Below are 18,454 nucleotides of genomic sequence, written 5' to 3' on the forward strand. Positions count from 1 at the left end.
GGAGCCCAGGGCCTTCTGGAGACTGTAGGTGAGGAGCCCAGGACCTTCTGGAGACTGTAGGTGAGGTGCCCAGGGCCTTATGGAGACTGTAGGGGAGGAGCCCAAGGCCGTCTCCCATGCACACACAAACATCCTCTCCTTCCACCTTTCATATACTTTTTTGTGTTTATAAGTCTTGTACTTTATTCTTTTGCTACTAACAAGTGGTCAACCCTGAAGCCATAGATATACAAATGACTTGTACTGATATGATTATATTTATATATTTAGGAATGAATAGAAATATGTATATTATACACACAAAAGAATAAGAGAGGTCATGACCCTGAGGGGGCGGTGGCTGGTGAAGGAGGTTATGGTAGACATTAGAGGGAAGGGAGCCAGAGTCACACTGTGGCCAGCTGGCCTGGCGCTCACTCTGTAGACCAGGCTGGCCTTGAACTAACAGAGATCCACCTGCTTTTGGCACCTAAGTGCTAGGGTTGAAGATGTGCTGCCATGCCTATCATGAGAAGCTACCAAATCACTACCATCATCCCTGTGAAAGGGAAGCTGCGTGCTAACCCTGAGTCCTCCTGAGCAGCGCCCTGTACCCATGCAGCCTGAAGCTCACTGTGTAGACCTGGCTGTCTTTGAGCTCAGAAAGCTCTGCCTACCTTTGCCTCTGCCTTCCAAGGGCTAGCATTAAAGGTGTGCAGTTCCACGCCCAGCCCACACACACTCCGTTTTTCTATTACCTATTTCTACTTCTGACTGTAGATAAAATTTGCTTCCCTTTTTAAATACTTGTGTGGTTGGTTGGTTTGGTTTTTTGAGAGAGGGCTTCTCTGTGTAACAGAGCCTGGCTGTCCTAGACTCTTTGTAGAACCAAGCTGGCCTTGAACTCACAGAGACACAGAGATCTCACCCAGTGTGCCTTTTGTTGTTGTTGGTAGTGTTGGTTTGGTTTTTGAAACAGGGTTTTTCTGTGTAGCCTTGGCTATCCTGGACTCTCTTTGTAGACCAGGCTGGCTCAAACTCACAGCGGTACCCCACCCACCCCCAGTGCTAGGATTAAAGGCTTGTGCCACCATGCACGGCCAGCCTGCTTTTTTTAATTTTAAAACTATTCTTGGGATTGGAGATTGTCTTATTTACTGCTTGCTCTACTGCCATGACAAAACACCATGACCTAAGCAATTTATAGAAAAAGCGTTTATAGCTGGCGGTGGTGGTGCACACCTTTAATCCCAGCACTTGGGAGGCAGAGGCAGGTAGATCTCTGTGAGTTCAAGGCCAGCCTGGTCTACAGAGTGAGTTAGTTCCAGGACAGCCAGAGCTGTTACACAGTTATACATGGTTATGAGCCACCATGTGCTAGGATTTGAACTCAGGACCTCTGGTAGCAGTCAGTGCTCATAACCATGTATAACTGTACTTCCCTGGGATCTGATGCCCTCTTCTGATTGCAGAGAAAATATACATACATACATGCATGCATACATACATGCATACATACATACATACATACATACATACATACATACATACCATCCTCAGTGGCACACCTTTTCCAACAATACCACACCTTGTTCTTCATAAACACCAACTGGGAAGCAGACATTCATATGAGCCCATGGAGGCCACTCTAGTTCAAACCACCACACGGATGTGGTACTTCTGGTAGAGGCCTTGTCTGGCAAAAAGGAAGTTCTCTTGCTGCCTTTCCAGTGCATCACAGGCCCTTGGACTTGGCCAGTTTGTCCAGTGGCAGACTCCATGGTGTCTCTGGAAAAGCTTGCTTGCTTGGAGGAAGTGTTTCCTGCAGAGACTTACAAGTTGAATGTTCCATAGTGTTTTGGTTTATTTCTTTTTCACCAGAATGTGAACACGGTTAATTATTTTGCAGAGCCCAATGCTGGACAGATCCAAGAAGGGATTGGAGAAGCCGTGAACAATATTGTGAAGCATTTTCACAAACCTGAGAAAGAGGTACCATGGGCAACAAAGCCGTATGATGAGACTTTCCCCCAAGACAGGCTTTCCCTGTGTAGCCCTGGCTGTCCTAGAACCTGCTCTGTAGACCACGCTGACTTCGAACTCACAGAGATCTACCTACCTCTGCCTCCCAAGTGCTGAGATTAAGGCAGGGGCCACCACTGCTCCTGGGCTCATTTGTAACCTTTCTTATGGCTACAAAAACAATCTGCTCAGCTACCCTCAGCTCTTGTTTCTCTAGTGTGGTTGTTATTTAGGGGAGAGGTGAAGTGTTAGGTTACTTTATGTCATATGCTTTGCCTGAATGTGTGCCTGGCCCCTGGAAAGCTAAGAGAAAGCATTGGATCCCTTGGACTATGGATAAGGGTGGTTGGGAGCTGTGGAGAGGGTGCTGGGAACTGAACCCGGGTCCTCTGGAGGGACAGTCAGTGCTCTTCACTACTGAGCCGTATTTCCAGCCCCTCTAGTGTTTTGTTTTGTTTCTTGTCACTGTATTAACATTATGCTTTACAGAGAGGAAGCCTCACAGTGCTGCTGTGTGGAGAAAATGGCCTGGTTGCTGCACTGGAACAAGTTTTTCATCATGGGTTCAAATCTGCCCGCATCTTTCACAAGAATGTCTTCCTCTGGGACTTCGTAGGTAAATTAAGTAGATGCATGTTATTATAATGGCTTTGAAGTGTTTCTTTAGAACTCAGAAAGCCAAAATCTTGAATGAATAAAAAATAATAAGCCAGGCGGTAGTAGAACACACCTTTAATCCCAGCACTCAGGAGGCAGAGGCAGGTAAATCTCTGGGTTGAGGCCAGCCTGGTTTACAGAGTGAGTTTCAGGACAGGCAGGGCTACACAGAGAAACCCTGCCTCAAAAAAAAAAAAAGAAAAAAGAAAAGAAAAAGAAAGAAAAAAGCATGCTAAATTTTGTGGGGTTTTTGTTTGTTTTTTTGTTTTTTAAGTATATAGACTTCTAGAACCCCCAATTTCTTTAAAGGGTCAGTGTGTCATTTTGTATTTGTAAATTAGGTCTCTATGAGCTCAGAACCTTCAAGCAAAGAAAGAAAAGTTGACAGGGCACCTAAGAGTGATTTTTTTTTTCCTCTTTTCTGCAAAGCTTAAACTTTGACTATTCCTGACTGATGTCTACGTACTACGTCCCTCCTCAGATTTACTCCATTCGGGTCTAAATAACCCTGTTGACAGCAGCAGCTGTTTTAGAAGAGGGCACCATCTGAATGGTCATTGTAGTCTTCTTCCTGGAAGGGGCTGCCTTTTTTTTTTTTTTTTTTTTTTTGAGAGACAGGGTGTCTCTGTGTAGCCTTGGCTGTCCTGGACTCACTTTGTAGACCAGGCTGGCCTCAAACTTACAGGGATCCACCTGCCTCTGCCTCCCGAGTGCTGGGATTAAAGGGGTGTGCCACCATGCCTGGCTCTTAATGCCACTTTTTACTTCATGAAGGTATTTAAAAAATAATAAGCTTTCCTGGGGCTGGAGAGATGGCTCAGAGGTTAAGAGCCCTGACTGCTCTTCCAGAGGTCCTGAGTCCAGTTCCCAGCAACCACATAGTGGCTCAAAACCATCTATAATGAGATCTGGTGCCCTCTTCTGGCCTGCAGGTGTATATGTAGGCAGAGCACTGTATACATAATAATAAATATATAATTAAAATAATAATAATAATAATAAGCTTTCCAATCTTTTGGAATGTGGTCTTGATTAGAATATAAATTCCCTCCAGGCTGTGGTGGCACCCACCTTTAACCCCAGCACCAGGGAGTATGGTTCTGTCATGAACCACTCATGAACTCTGTAATTCATTCTGAAATAAGTAATAAAGTAATAATTTGGGTTACAGCACTGGCTCTGATGCCAGGGTGATGCCAAGCCTCAAAACAGTTTCCAGAGTAAATTGGATGATGATTTTACTACATATAAAGTTTAGACATTTCTGTATATAACTGCTATACTGATATGACCGTTTATTTTCCTCAGAGAAAGCAGTGGCTTATTTTGAAACCACTGACCAGATTTTAGACAATGAAGCTGATGTACTCATACAGAAATCACCTTGCAAAACCTTCTGCCACTATGTGAACGCTGTCAATACTGCACCCAGGAACATTGGGAAGGACGGCAAATTCCAGATTCTAGTTTGCCTTGGAGCAAGGTACTGAGTCAAAGTTATGCTTCCCTTATTTTTGTTACAAACAAATTGAGTCTAGAAAAGCTTATACCAGGTTATGCCCTTTTCTCTTGGGATTTCTTCATTCAAACTTTTGTTATGAGACTGCTGTTTCTGGATATCTTTCTGTTACAGTAGCAACTGATTCACTTATCTTTTAAAAAGATTCCTGGGGCTGGAAAGATGGCTCAGAGGTTAAGAGCACTGACTGCTCTACCAAAGGTCCTGAGTTCAATTCCCAGCACCCACATGGTGGCTCACAACCATCTATAATGAGACCTGGTGTCCTCTTCTGGTACGCAGGCATACATGCACATAGAGTACTGTATAAATAATAAATCTTAAAAAAAAAAAAGATAAACACTGTTAAACACTAAGCCATCTATCTATCTCTCCAGCACCCTTCTACCTATTTTATAAGTGAGAAAAGAGGAATAGATGAGGCCCAACTCTATTAGCAAACTATCCCAAAATCACATAGTAAGACAATAGCCATTCCTCATAGCTCTGGTCTGTAATCCCATAGCTCTGGTCTGTAATCCCAGCTCTGGAGGCAAAGGCAGACAAATCGCATTGGGCTTGCTTTGGCTACACAACAAATTTTAAAAGCTATCTTAACATAGACCTTAAACAAAGGGATTAAGAGAAATAGACACACTTAAGTAAAGGAGTAAGACATACCTGTGTATGTCCTCCTCAAGGGGCAGCTGTGAGGAGTAAGGTGTCCCCAACATGTCCCCAACATGCCCATGGCTGCCGGCTTCCCAGGAAGAGCATTAGCCACGTGCACCACCACTTTGGTGGGTCTCCAGTCACGTTTCCAAAGGAACTGCCTTTTTTTCTGTCTTTGATACAGCTGAGATTATAGGGAGTTTGTGGAGATGCCTTGAGACAGGGTTTCTCTGTGTGGCCCTAGTTGTCCTGGACTCATTTTGCAGACCAGGCTGGCCTCAAATTCACAGTGATTCCTTTGCATCCCAGAGTGCCCGGCGGAGAAAGGTTTTATTTTATTTTATTTTAAATTATTTATTTTAATTTCATGTGCATTTGTTTTGCCTGCATGTGTGTTTGTGTGAGAGTGTCAGATCTTGGCATTACAGATAGTTGTGAGCTGCCATATGAGTGCTGGGAATTAAACCCCGGTCCTCTGGAAGAGCACTCAGTGCTCTTAACCTCTGAGCCATCTCTCCAGCCCAGAGAAAGGTTTTAAATGGTTGTTAACTGCACTGGACTTTCTTGCTTCTCTACTGGCCAGATTCTGTGTGAGGGGCTTTTCTCCTTTCTCATGTCCCCATAACTTTTACTGTCTTTCTATCCTGCCTCGTGTTGCTTTGCTGTCTGTAACTGTTTGTTTGTTTGTTTGTTTGTTTTGTGAGACAGTGCCTCTCTGCCCTGCTGTCCTGTCACTTGCTGTGGAGACTAGACTGTCTTTGAACACTCCCGCCTCCTGAGTGCTGAGATTAAAGGCGTGGGCCACTGTTGTGTCTGGTTTTTGGTTTGGTTTGGTTTGGTTTTTTTTAATATTTTAGTTATTTTTAGTTATTTATCTAGTGTGTGTGTGTGTGTGTGTGTGTGTAGGGGACGGGATGGGTGCATGGCAGAACATGGAGGACACAGGACAGTTTGAGAATCCATGTGGGAACCAGGGTTCAAACTCAAGCCATCAGACTTGGCAGCAAGCAACTTTGCCCACTGATGTATTTTGCCAGCCCTACTTTTTTTTTTTTTTTTTTTTAAGTAAAGACGCTTGGGATGTAAATCTGCGATAGAATACTTGCCTAGACTGCACAAGGCCCTAGGGTTCTTTGCCTAGCACCACCAAAAAATAATTATAATAATAATAGCAACATAAAGAAGTAAAGGAAATAAACTACTACTTAACGTTGAAGTTATGAGATTTTGCTTTAACTCATTAACTCCTTTAGTATTTCTCTCAGCATCCCACTTCACTCTGGGTAAATTTGATGCCAGGATGAGCTAAATAAGGAGACTTTATTTTTATTTTTTTAAAGGGTTTTTTGTTTGTTTGTTTGTTTGTTTGTTTGTTTTGGTTTTTCAAGACAGGGTTTCTCTGTGTAGCCTTGGCCATCCTGGACTCACTTTGTAGACCAGGCTGGCCTTGAACTCACAGCGATCCGCCTACTTCTGCCTCCCGAGTGCTGGGATTAAAGGCGTGCGCCACCACGCCCGGCCTTTAAAGTTTTTTTTTTTAAGATTTATTTATTTATTATGTATACAGTGCTCTGCCTGCATGTACACCTGCACACCAGATCTCATGATAGATGGTTGTGAGCCACCATGAGGTTGCTGGGAATTGAACTCAGGACCTCTGGAAGAGCAGTTGGTGCTCTTAACCGCTGAGCCACCTCTCCAGCCCAAGGAGACTTTATTTTAAAAACCAGAAAAACTAAACAAAACTAAGAGGCAGAGAGATGACTCACTCAACAGAAGGTGCTCGCCCAGCCAGCACACTCCGGGGGTTACCCAATAATTCACTGAATGAGAAAAGGAAATTTTAAAAAGGAGGACACGACTCCTAAGGAGTGGAGAAGAGCTTTCTTGTGGATTTAAGGGAGAAAACGGGCAGACAGAAGAGTCAGGCTGAGCATGGCCTACTGGCCAAGGGACCAGGCCACTGAGAGGAAGAGGGCTGAGAAGTCAGGGAGGAGCCACAGCTACTGAGTGAGACGTGCCCTAGGTTTGCAGCCTTACATTTGCACACTAGACAGGCAGAAGAGGGAGCAACATGGTGACAGGGTGGGCAGGGAGACTTGGAGCCCTTGACAGAGGCAGGCAGCACGGCTGGGTCTCTGAAGAGAGGAGTGAGAGCCCTCGAGTTAAACAGGATGCACATATTCTGTCCTTATGCCTTTCTGAGAATAGGGAAGCTTTTACTCACCAGCCTACAGCTAGGCTCTCTGACTTCCAGGCAGGGGAAGGGTGGAGAGGAGGCTGTGTGACCAACACGCCCTTTTATGTACAGTTGCTTCCAGGCTGACTAACAGCAACAGGGCACTTGGTTGGGCTGGGCACCACTGAGCTCCTACCCTTCCAATTGAAAATACCGATATACATACATTGAGTATTGTTTTTGCTTAACCTGTAGGTCACGGCCTGTGACACAACAGGCCAGGTTCAGCCACCTACCCTGGTTAAGCAAAGTAAAAGAGCCAAATTCATAGTGAAAAGCAGGAGCTGTACAGATGACTGAGCAGTTAAAAGAGCTCACTGCTGTTCCACAGGCCCCAAACTCAGAAAATAGCCTCCTGTGACACTCTCCCACATGCCCACTCCTCGCCTGCATAGTCACTGTACGCACATGGCACACACTCAGAGGCACACAAACACAAATACTTACAAAAGTGAAAAGCAGAAAAGGCAGATATATTCAACATGGCCACATTGGGAAGAGAGCCAGAGACAGAGAAATATATAGCCCAGTTCATCTTAGGGCCCTGGCTTGAGGGAAATGATTGAATAGGAGACAAGAAATCCACAAAAGAGTCTCACCAAGGTGTGGTCCCACCCACCACTGTCTCTGCCACAAGGTCACAAGTTACAAGTCGTACTTTGTTGTCATCATCTTTCTGGAAGAGTTCCTCCTCAGACTGCACCCGAGATTTTAGCCATCTCCCTGAAGAACATTCCTTGGGAAACTTTTATTTTGAAACTATGTAGGTCTGACCAGCCTGGAACTCATTGTATAGATAAGCTGGCTTCAGCCTCACGGAGATCTGCCTGCCTCCGCTTCCCGAGTGCTTGCACTAAACGGGTGTGCGCCACCACAGCTCGTAGTGTTGTTTTAATAGTCTGATAGTTGTGGGGAAAGACAGGAGGGAGAAGGAGCTACGGCGCATGTCCGCTAGAGCATACGTGCTGTTTCTGTTTGGTCCTCAGGGATCACCTGCTCCCACAGTGGATTCCATTGCTAGCGGAGTGTCCTGCCATCGCCCGGATGTATGAAGAGAGTGCGCTCCTTCGAGATCACATGACTGTCAACTCCCTTATCCGAATTCTGCAGACCATAAAGGATTTCACCATAGTCTTGGAAGGATCGCTAATCAAAGGAGTAGATGTGTAAAGCAGCCTACAGAAGCTGCTCGCCCTGCCCTTGGCTCCTGAGCCTTCCTCAGCCCAGGGGACCGATCTGTACTGATCTGGCCGTACTGAGCATGGCAAGGCCAGTGCACCTGAAACCCCAGTGTGAACAACCTCCACTCTGCAGACAAGGCAAAGTGCTGTACTGTAGTTCATTTGAACCTAAAATTTAGTATCAAATAGAGTATTTTCATGTGTTAGAATTGTGTAAATATGCTATCTTTAAGAAATTATATTACTCTAATAAGATACTTTTCTTAGATTGACTATTCCTGTGACTTAAATAATAAGTAGGTTAACAATGTTGCGTGGGGTGAGTGGTGCTAGTCAGGAGGAAGCCAGCCGGTGTGTAAATAGTGCTGCCCAGGTGAGTGCTTTGTTCTGAAGCAGCCCTCCCTCCTGGGGTCCCACCTTGTGTGCAGTGAGTGTGTGCGGTGAGTGTGTGCAGAGTCTCGTGATGTACCGTAGTCCTTGTTATACCTCTAAGTTACAGCCATTTAGTACACTTGAATTATGAGTCCTTTTTCCAGTTTTGAGAAAAATTTTCAGTTGGCACAAGGAAAAAATATAATTAAAGTATTTTAAAAACCAAACCCCAGCAAGGCTCGGTGGCTCACCTTTAATCCTAGCACTGGAGAGGCAGAGGCAGTGGATCTTTCTGCGTTGCAGGCCAGACAGAGCTACATAGTAAAGACCACGGGGGTGGGGGAGGGGGGAGAGAGAGCAGGTACCAAGTGCAAGAGCGTGGCTGATTGGAAGGAAACCACAAAAGCCCTGAGAAGTGTGGGATTAAAACGTCTTTACTCGGGAAAGATTAACCTGGAGTCGCTTCGTTCTTGGAATTTTTGTTACTGTTACTTACTTAACAGTACTTGGGAGATAATGACTTCTTGGCATTAGCCATGTAGTCACGAATAACTGCAAGAAGCCGGGAGGCTGGGCACTTTTAACTGAGCCATCCAACTCTGAACGGGAGGACGCCACCAGCCTGTCTGTTAGGTTCCGGCCACCCCCTCTGCCTGCCCCATCCCCCCTCAGGAAATGGAAGGAATGTGGGAGGAGGAGGTCTCTGTGTGATTTGGAATGCTTTTGTGAAAGTATTTGTCGGCCATGATAATGCAAAGAGCAGAAACAGAGAAAGAATGAGGCTTTTCCGGTTCAGGGAAACGTGAGGCGATTGGCCACTGCAGCGCAGAGCAGCCAGACTGGCAGGAAGACAGGAAGCCATGCAGCTGTAGCTTCTTGAGGTTAAATAAATGTTAGCCGGTACCTAAGGCTTCACCTTCTGCTAAGTAAATGGCAGAACTCTAGTTAGGCACTGTTAGTAACAAGAGTGCCTCAGCAAAGCTCCAGGCCTCCGAGGCCTGGCCCCTCCCAGCAGCGTTGTCGGCCTTGGATACCGGAGGAAGAAACTAATAGATGAAGGCCCCGCCCCCTTTGTCAGGGTCCGCTCAGCCAAGGGACAGCCCTGGTAATGTGAGGGCTTAGAACATGTTCCCAGATGACCTGAGTAGGCCAGAGTTTATCTAAAATACAAATGTTTCAAGACCGTTGACCATGTGTGCACGGTCACACCAGGGTGCTCTTGTCTTTCCCACAGGGCCATCCTCGCGCTGACCACTGATAGAGGGGTTAGTTGTGTAAGTTCGTAGGCCACAGTTGAGTCATCTAGTGCAGTGTCTGCACTCTGTAGGTGGACATAGAACACTTAAGAATCAAAGTGATGCTTGCCTTTCCCCCTGACAGCACAGGGTTTAGACTTGATGCGCTTTACCACACCAGACTGCCTCAAACCAACCTTCAAGGCACTGTTACGTAACAGTATTTTTTCTGTTGGCTCTTCGCTTCCATGTACAGATATGAAGCAATATTCCTGTGATACTTAGTAAGGACTGATACTTAAGTTAAAATGTTTTGTTTTTGTTTGTGAAACAGATTCTCACTGTGTAGTCCAGGCTAGCCTGCAACTCCATTTGTAGACCAGGTTGACCTGGAGCACACAGAGATCCACCTGCATTTACCTCCTAAGTGAGGGGATTCAAGCTTGTGTGCCCAACAAACTGCTGATAGTCTCTTAGACGTTACATCTGTTGTAAAAAGTGGGAGTACAGTTGCATTCCAGCTTGGGTTTAAAACTGTTACTTGAAAAGTAATCTATAAAGTTTTGTTCCATGTGATGTCATTTGGATGGACTAGCAAAGTAACTGATTCAACACATCAAACACTGTCTCAGAGGCTGGCCTTATCCCTTGGCACAGCATCTGCTCACACAACTGGGCCTCTGGGGGCTGTTTGACTGACCCAGAAGCCCTCCTTTGATTTTCCTGTTGCTGGTAAATCTTAGCCTTACAGAATAAATTTAGTATATAAAAACACCATAAAGATGTGATCATTAAAAAAAAAGCTCCCATTGAGTTTGGGTTTACCTATTGTAAATAATAAAGAAGTGAGACTTTTCATGTGGCATATAACAAACTGAGTCCATATGAAAAATACTTAGATCACATAGCAGCAGATCCCACCCAAGTTGGCTTTTGTAAGGACCACACACGAACCATCCTTCTTGCTGTACTATTTTTTTAAACTAGTAACGATTCTTTAGAATCACCTCAGAGTAAATGAAAATCAAAACTACTTATTTTATGTGTGTGTTTATCCAAATAAATTAAAAGCAAATACTGGGACCAAAATTAATAGTCCACATAGTAACTTTATTTATTTTTTTAGTAACTTTAAAATACATTGTGTTAAAGTTAAATTTGCAAGGAGAGCTGGCAACACAGCTAAGAACACTAGCTGCTTGTGCAGAGGACCTAGGTTCAGTTGCATGCACCCACATGGTAGCTCACAACCACCACCCGTTACCACAGAGGATGAAATGCCCTCTTCTGATGTCCTTGGGCACCCAGCTTGGTGAACATGTGTACATGTAGGCAAAACACCCATAAAGTAAATCTTTTTTTTATTATTAATCTTGTTAAATGTGCAGTGTCTAGGATACAGTTAGTGGTCGAGTGCTTATGTAGCATGTACAAAACTCTGGGTTCTCTCCACAGCAGGCCAAGAGAAAATGGCCAACATCTAACTTCTTCAAAAGTTTATTCTCCAAATATTTTTCTTGAGTACTAACACCTCTAATCTCAACCATCGTTCACTGATCTGGCGGCCTCACAGTGGTATATGTGAAAAGCTCTATGCTTTAGGAGGAGGGCACCTTAGAAAACCTTACAAACACCGAGCTTCTCCACATGAAGTGGAGCAGTAAGTGTGAAAGGAGGCTTCCAGGAACAAGTGAAGAGCACACGCACGCATGCACACACACACATACACATACACACACACACACACGGACACACCGACCCTGCTTCCTACTGGAAATGAAAATCTGATAGAGGAAACCTAAACTTAGCAGTGGCTGAAGTTTATCTAAAATTCATTTTAAGTGTTCATACTAAGTGTACCTTTTTCTATCTCTGTGGGACATGACTTTGAAGAAGAAAAATATTTTTTTTTTCAAGACAGGCTTTCTCTGTGTAGCCCTGGCTGTCTAGGAACTCACTCTGTTGTCCATTCTGGCCTTGAACTCAGAGATCCGCCTGCCTCTGCTTCCCAAGCACTAGGATTAAAGGCAAGCGCCACCACACCCAGCCTAAAGAAAATATTTTAGTGAACTTCTATAAGACTGTATGAATCATACTCAGTTGCTTCTACTTCCTTTTCTGATAATAAATATATGTATAAATGTAATGAAAAATAGACTGAGCCTATCCACAGCACCTCATGTCCAGCATGTGTCAGTGTCTCTGTAATATGTGGCAGTAGACACGAGCATCAGATCCCCAGGAAGTAATGTGAAATCTCTTCTAAGAACAATGCTTCGCAATAGATGCTTCATTTAGAGAAGTGAGTACTTTCTCTGAAATTAGCCTATACTTTTCATGGTGTTGAAAGGACATTCTGAGCTTATATATTTCAGTATTAAGACACCTTTATTGACTGACAATAGAGCCTTCTGCTTCGATAGACTAAATACTATCTCCAAACCTTTGTGTCTTTTTTGTCTGTTTATTTGGTTTGGTTTTGGTTTCAGATTTTTAAGAAAGAGTCTTTTTACATGGCCCTCGCTGTCTTGGAACTCACTATGTAGACCAGGCTGGCCTTGAACCCAGACGTCCACCTGCCTCCCAAGTACTAGAATCAAAGTGTCTACCAGCACACCTGGCAAGGAGCTGAATCTTGAGAAATCTCTGTTTCTTATGTTACTGTCTTTTGCATTATCATTTAGCATAACTGGAAGACAGAAAAAAACTTATCTCTTATTTCTATTTAAAAAAAAAACCATGTACAGGGGCCTGGAGAGATGGCTCAGTGGTTAAGAGCACTGTCTGTTCTTCCAGAGGTCCTGAGTTCAATTCCCAGCAACCACATGGTGGCTCACAACCATCTATAATGAGATCTGATGTCCTCCTCTGCCTGTAGAGAGCGCTGTATACATAATAATAAATAAATAAAAATCTTAAAAAAAAACATGTACAAATCTGCTGGATCAAACTGAATTTTAAGCTTTTTAAAGAGGTTTGGTTTTGCACTGTCGTGAAGGGACTCTAAGGAAGGACTGGAGGGGAGCCCAGTGGTACATGTGCCTGTACACACAGGGTCCTGGGTCAGCACCCCAGGGAAGACAACAGCAGGCAAAGGACGAGCAAACCTTCCCAAATATGATGTCCCTCTCAAGGATAAGATCGAAATTGACAGCCAGGCGTGGTGGCGCACGCCTTTAATCCCAGCACTCGGGAGGCAGAGGCAGAAGGATCGCTGTGAGTTCGAGGCCAGCCTGGTCTACAAAAGTGAGTCCAGGACAGCCTAGGATACATAGAGAAAGCCTGTCTTAAAAAACCAAAAAAAAAAAAAAAAAAAAAATCGAAATTGACTTCAGAAAGACACATCGAGGTATTTGTATTTATATCAGATTGAAAAACCCGTTAATCAAATAAACTTCCCCTTCTTTGCAAGAGTTGTATCATGTCCTTAGTCCTGAGCCGTTTAGGAAGGAGCCATGCTTGGTCCAATTGCTTATGGGTTGGATCCAATGTGTATGTTAAATAAATTTTAATGTGGATAGTAAGGAGCTTTTCTTGTCAGTCAAATGAAGGTGTAAAACAGAAAAAAACCTTACGCTACACTTGAGCCACATACAAAGATATCCTATGTTGTTTTGGTTTTGTTTCTAACTACTATTTCTGCATTTAAATTATACTGTTTTCGTTTGTATTATTAACAGTGTTAGTCAGAACTGGAACTTTCTCCCCCTCCCCCATCTGAACATAATTAAAATCTGAAGAGTATTGTGATATTAAGCACTTTAATGTATCAAACATGACATGAGTTTTTCAGGTTTTGGAGTACATTTAAATACGACTTTTCATGCTTTGTTCTTTACAAATAAAACTGTGGGGTTGATACTTTGTTGTTTTGTTTCATTATTGATGGATCTTACTAAAAGTTTCACAAAACAAGAGATTTAAAAAACAAGAGATAAAGCCGGGCGTGGTGGCACACGCCTGTAATCCCAGCACTCGGGAGGCAGAGGCAGGTGGATTGCTGTGAGTTCGAGGCCAGCCTGGTCTACAGAGTTCCAAGACAGCCAGGGATATACAGAGAAATACTGTGTTGTAGTCATCGTCCGTCTCCCCCACTCCCACCCCCCCAAAAAAATCCATTGGCTAATTTTTTTTTTTTTTAATTTGCTGTGCTGGAGATCCAATCCAGCGTCTCCCTGAACATTGGGCACTTTTCTGTAGGGAGCCATAGCCCCAATCTCTATTAGGTTTTATTTATTTATTTATTTAAACATTTATTTGTGTGTGTGCACATGTGTAGGTCAGAGTCCAGCTGTGGAGGTTTGCTTCTCTCTCCTTCACCGTGTGGTTTCTGAGCAGCAGACTTAGGCTATTGGGTTTGGTGACAAGTATCTTTACCCACAAAACCATTGTTGTTGTTTTGAGACAGGGTCTCACTTAGTAACTCTGGCTTTGTCCTGGAACTCACTGTGTAGACCAGGCTGGCCTCATACTCACAGAGATCCACCTACCTCTGCCTCCTGAGTGCTGGGAATAAAGGGGAGCACCACCATGCCTGGCCTTACCCACTGAATCCTCTTGTTGGCCCTTAATCCTTTGTTTTTGAATGAAAAAAAAGAAAAGAAAGAAGAGAGAAAAAAAGAAAGAAAATTACGTGTGGCAGAGGAGAAAGTTTATTGTCAGTAAAAGGAAGAACACAGCGTGAGGCAGAACAGACAAGACTGGACTGAGCTGAGACCTGTGGAGAGAGGAGGAGACAGGATCTAAGGAAGAGCCTCTGGAGGAAGGGCAGCCCAGCCACTACTGCAGAGTTCAGGGTAAAGGGTAGGGTATGCCTCCCATACCCTGTTAACAGGTAGGGACTGAGGGATGCTGGGAGAACCTCATCTGCTTTGATGAGTTTAGAACGCACCTCAGCTGCTTGTCCTGGGTTTCAGATTGTTAAAAGCGAGGTCCAAATTCAGATTACAAACGGTAATGCTGCTCCATCCTCCCCAATGCACGTGTGTGCCTTGCACCTGGAGAAAGGGCCCATTTTATATCATGGGGTTTAACAGCCACCACATGGTGGCTCATAAACATCTATAATGAGACCTGGTGCCTTCTGGTGTATAGGCATACCTGTAGTCAGAATACTGTATACATAGTAATAAATAAATAAATCTTTAAAAAAAAAAAAAGAAAGTGACTGGCTGTGTCACTTCCATGTGATTCCTCATGCTTCTGTTCTGCCCTTGGAATAATAGAAACACGGGACTGAAGAGATTAAGCATGCTGTTTGGGCTTCTCCAAAGGTTCAGAGTTCAGTTCCCAGCAGAATCCAGAGCTGGAGCCTCAGTCACCTTTACCTCCAGCTCCAGAGCGTCTCACACCCTCTCCTGGCCTCTGTAGACACTGTACTCACATGTGCGCATTTCACTTTTTGGTTTGTTTTTTGAAACCGGGTGTCTCTGTGTATCCCTGGCTGTCCTGGACATGCTTTGTAGACCAGGCTGGCCTCGAACTCACAGACATCCACCTGCCTCTGCCTCCCGAGTGCTGGGATTAAAAGCATGTGCCACCATGTGAATGGAAATGTTGGTTCAGGTCTGTAATTGCATCACAGCAACTTGCATCTAAGGATATACAGCCAGACTCGTAGCCGTACACTTGTTAAAAGAAAGAAGGAGGTGGGCGAGCCAGTGGTGGTACACGCCTTTCAAGGCTATGCTGTGTCAACTATATCATGCCACATAATTAGAGTATTAAACCAGTAATTGCTACCTTTTTGGTTCTTCCTCCCTTTCTTTTTTACCTTTTCATTTTATTTTGTTTGGGGTGTTTGGTATCAGACATAGGGCCTGTTACATTTGAGGCAAGTATGACACCCCTGAGTCAGCACTCCCAACACCCACTATACTGTTGCTGAGCATAGGATGGGGTCTGGACAGAAAGGAAGACATGGTCCAAAGGTCTGCAGAGGGAAGGGGACAGACAGGAAGGAACCTGAGCCTGCGCACACACTCACACACACCCGTGTGCGCATGCGCTCGCTCGCTGTCTCCCCACCCCCACCCCCTTCTGTTCAGATGACTCCATTATCATTTGTGGCCAGATGCTGAAGGGTTCGCTTTACCTCTCTCTAAGCTGAAGACTGCCCTGCTCACACATAGTTCATCACACAGTCCCAAGCAACTAGACCAGGAAAGACCTAAAAGACTGGGCTGGTCCCTTTCATGAATTTGATTAAAAACAGCCCCAGAGGTGGTTGGGCAACTTCCTCTGACTAGACCAGAAGCCAATCCGGAGCCTCGTCTTCCCACTGGTGTCAGGTTACTTCAGGGGCTTAAGATGTGCTTTTGAAAGGAAGGGAGAGGTCACACCAAGGTGATTCTTTGAGTGGAAATTCTTTTGGCTTGGTAACTGTTCATGGCACAAACATGAGGTTGAAGTTGAGGCAGTGTGTCCTGTGTCACCTGTACCAGACCCCACAAATAATGTGAGCAAACTTAGATTTCCCTACCGGAACTTGGATTTTAGTGACTTCATCTTCCAGGGGTCTAGGGATTAACCTGTTTTTGTTCATCCAGCCACGTGTCCGATGCAGGATAGACACATAATCCTTGCTGCACTCTATTCCATTATAAACAGCAGGAGGGTTCGTGAGTGACACTTAATCCTTGGCCATTTATGCCTCTGCAATGACTCCCCCTGCATGTAAATTCTTGGCTGCATCTCTGGATTGTTTCCTTAGGATATTTTCATGGAATAGGATCACCTAGGTTGAAGGATATGCATTTTTCTGTTGTTTTTGTTTTTCATTTTCTTCTTTTATTAAGTAATTTATTTAGATTACATCTAAATTGTTTTCCCCTCACTTATATCTTCCGGTCCCCCTCCCTCCCTCTTTCACCCTATTCCCTGCAGGTCTGTGACAGAAGGGGACCTCCTCCCCCACCATATGATCACAGCCTATCAGGTCTCATCCTGGTAGACTGCTTGCCCTTCCTCTGAGTGCCACCAGGCCTCCCCACCAAGGGGAAGTGATCAAATAGGGGGCACCAGAGTTCATGTCAGTAGGATATGCACTTTTAAAGCACTTGATTCAGAACTCTTCCAGCAGTGTAAAAGTAAGTTACTTTCCCAGAGTGTTATTGGACTCAATATTCATTTTTATTAGTTTATTTGTTCATGTCCTGATTAATGAAATAATTATTTGCATCTCTCAAAGGATTAATCAGATTGATATTAAGTTTATTTTGAAGAAATACCCTGAGTTCTCTATAGAAATCCGGAGGGAACAGAAGATCAATGAAATCTCTCTGCCCAGTAAGGTGAAGCCAAAGGGCTTCTGTCACGTGACTTCCCTGACTGAGTGAGGTGTAAGACGAACTTCACAGCCTTGTTGGGGACACTTCCCTTGAGTGAGCCACTAGGAGCTCGGGTGTGTTGGCTTCCTTGTGTTTGTCCTCCTGACCTAGTGGGGATTGAATTTTATATATGACCTGAAAAAATAGATACATATCTTGTAAGATTGCAAGGAAAGACCAACTGAGGAAAGAACTTCAGTCCAGTCTTGGAAGAGGTAGGATGGATGGAGAGTTGTGAAATGTCTCCAGGAGACTGAAGGGGCTTGCTGCCAGCTGCTGTTTGGTTTTGGCCCTTAACCTGGCTGCACATTCTCCCTGAGGAGGTGGAAGAACTTCTAATGGATTTTTAAGGATCAAAGTTAACTGCCAAGGAACAAGTCCCCACACCTAGGATTAAAATGAAAACATATTCTTAATATTTCTGTGTTTTTAAAAGACATCTTTGACTGAAACATATACAAATCTTCTTGCTTCAGGCTTGAACATATAAAACTGCCTGTGCTCTGCCACCAGTGTGCTAGCACCATTACACCTGGGTAGGTGGGATTTCAGGGTTTTTTGTTTTTGTTTTTGTTTTCGAGACAGGGTTTCTCTGTGTAGCCTTGGCTGTCCTAGACTCACTTTGTAGACCAGGCTGGCCTAAAACTCACATCATTCTGTTGTGAATGTGCCTGTGCCTTCCAAGTTCTGGGATTAAAGGTGTGCCTTTTATATACATATAAAAGATTAAGGCAAATGATATAATACAAGGGACCAGGCAGATATTATGTTATACAGAGTTTATTTAATGAGCAAGGGGGGAGAAGGAAAGGAGGGAGGGGTACCCCCAGAGAGAGGTAGAGTGAGAGGTAAAGAGGAAAAGTAGCGTGAGAGGAAGAGAGGAGAAAGAGAGGTAGAGAGGAGAGGTAGAGGTAGAACAAAAAGAGCCACGCGGAGGGTCTGTCTTTTATATGGTCCTGGCAGGGCCACGCCCCCATGGCAGGTGAGCAGTGACATCACAGGCAGGCAGGCTGAAGCAGAATCCTAACATGTATACAGTGTTATGCCTGCATGTATACCAGAGAGGACCTGATAGGTGGTTGGGAGCCACTATGTGGTTGCTGGGAATTGAACTCAGGACCTTTGGAAGAGCAGTCAGTGCTCCTAACCTCTGAGCCATCTCTCCAGCCCCTTCGTTTTTATTTTTTGACTTTTTATTGATTGTGAGTTTCACATCATCTCAGTGACACTCATCAGTTTCACAGTCCCACCCATCTCCCCATCCCCTCATG

General features: G+C 44.4%; 1 protein-coding gene across 3 annotated transcripts in view; it reads left to right on the forward strand.

The window, feature by feature from the left end:
- Positions 1-13,716, forward strand: part of DENND5B (DENN domain containing 5B) — a 138,384-nt gene extending 124,668 nt beyond the window's left edge. For all 3 annotated transcript variants that reach the window (XM_084764852.1, XM_084764851.1, XM_084764853.1), the window contains 4 exons: positions 1,889-1,971; positions 2,491-2,617; positions 3,967-4,141; positions 8,054-13,716. In XM_084764852.1, coding sequence (XP_084620978.1) covers positions 1,889-1,971; positions 2,491-2,617; positions 3,967-4,141; positions 8,054-8,237 — 569 coding nt within the window. In that variant the 3' untranslated portion in view covers positions 8,238-13,716. The remainder of the gene's footprint in view (positions 1-1,888; positions 1,972-2,490; positions 2,618-3,966; positions 4,142-8,053) is intronic.
- Positions 13,717-18,454: the final 4,738 nt, after the last annotated feature.

Source organism: Acomys minous, assembly GCF_964271855.1.
Source record: "Acomys minous genome assembly, chromosome: 17".
NCBI lineage: Eukaryota > Metazoa > Chordata > Mammalia > Rodentia > Muridae > Acomys > Acomys minous.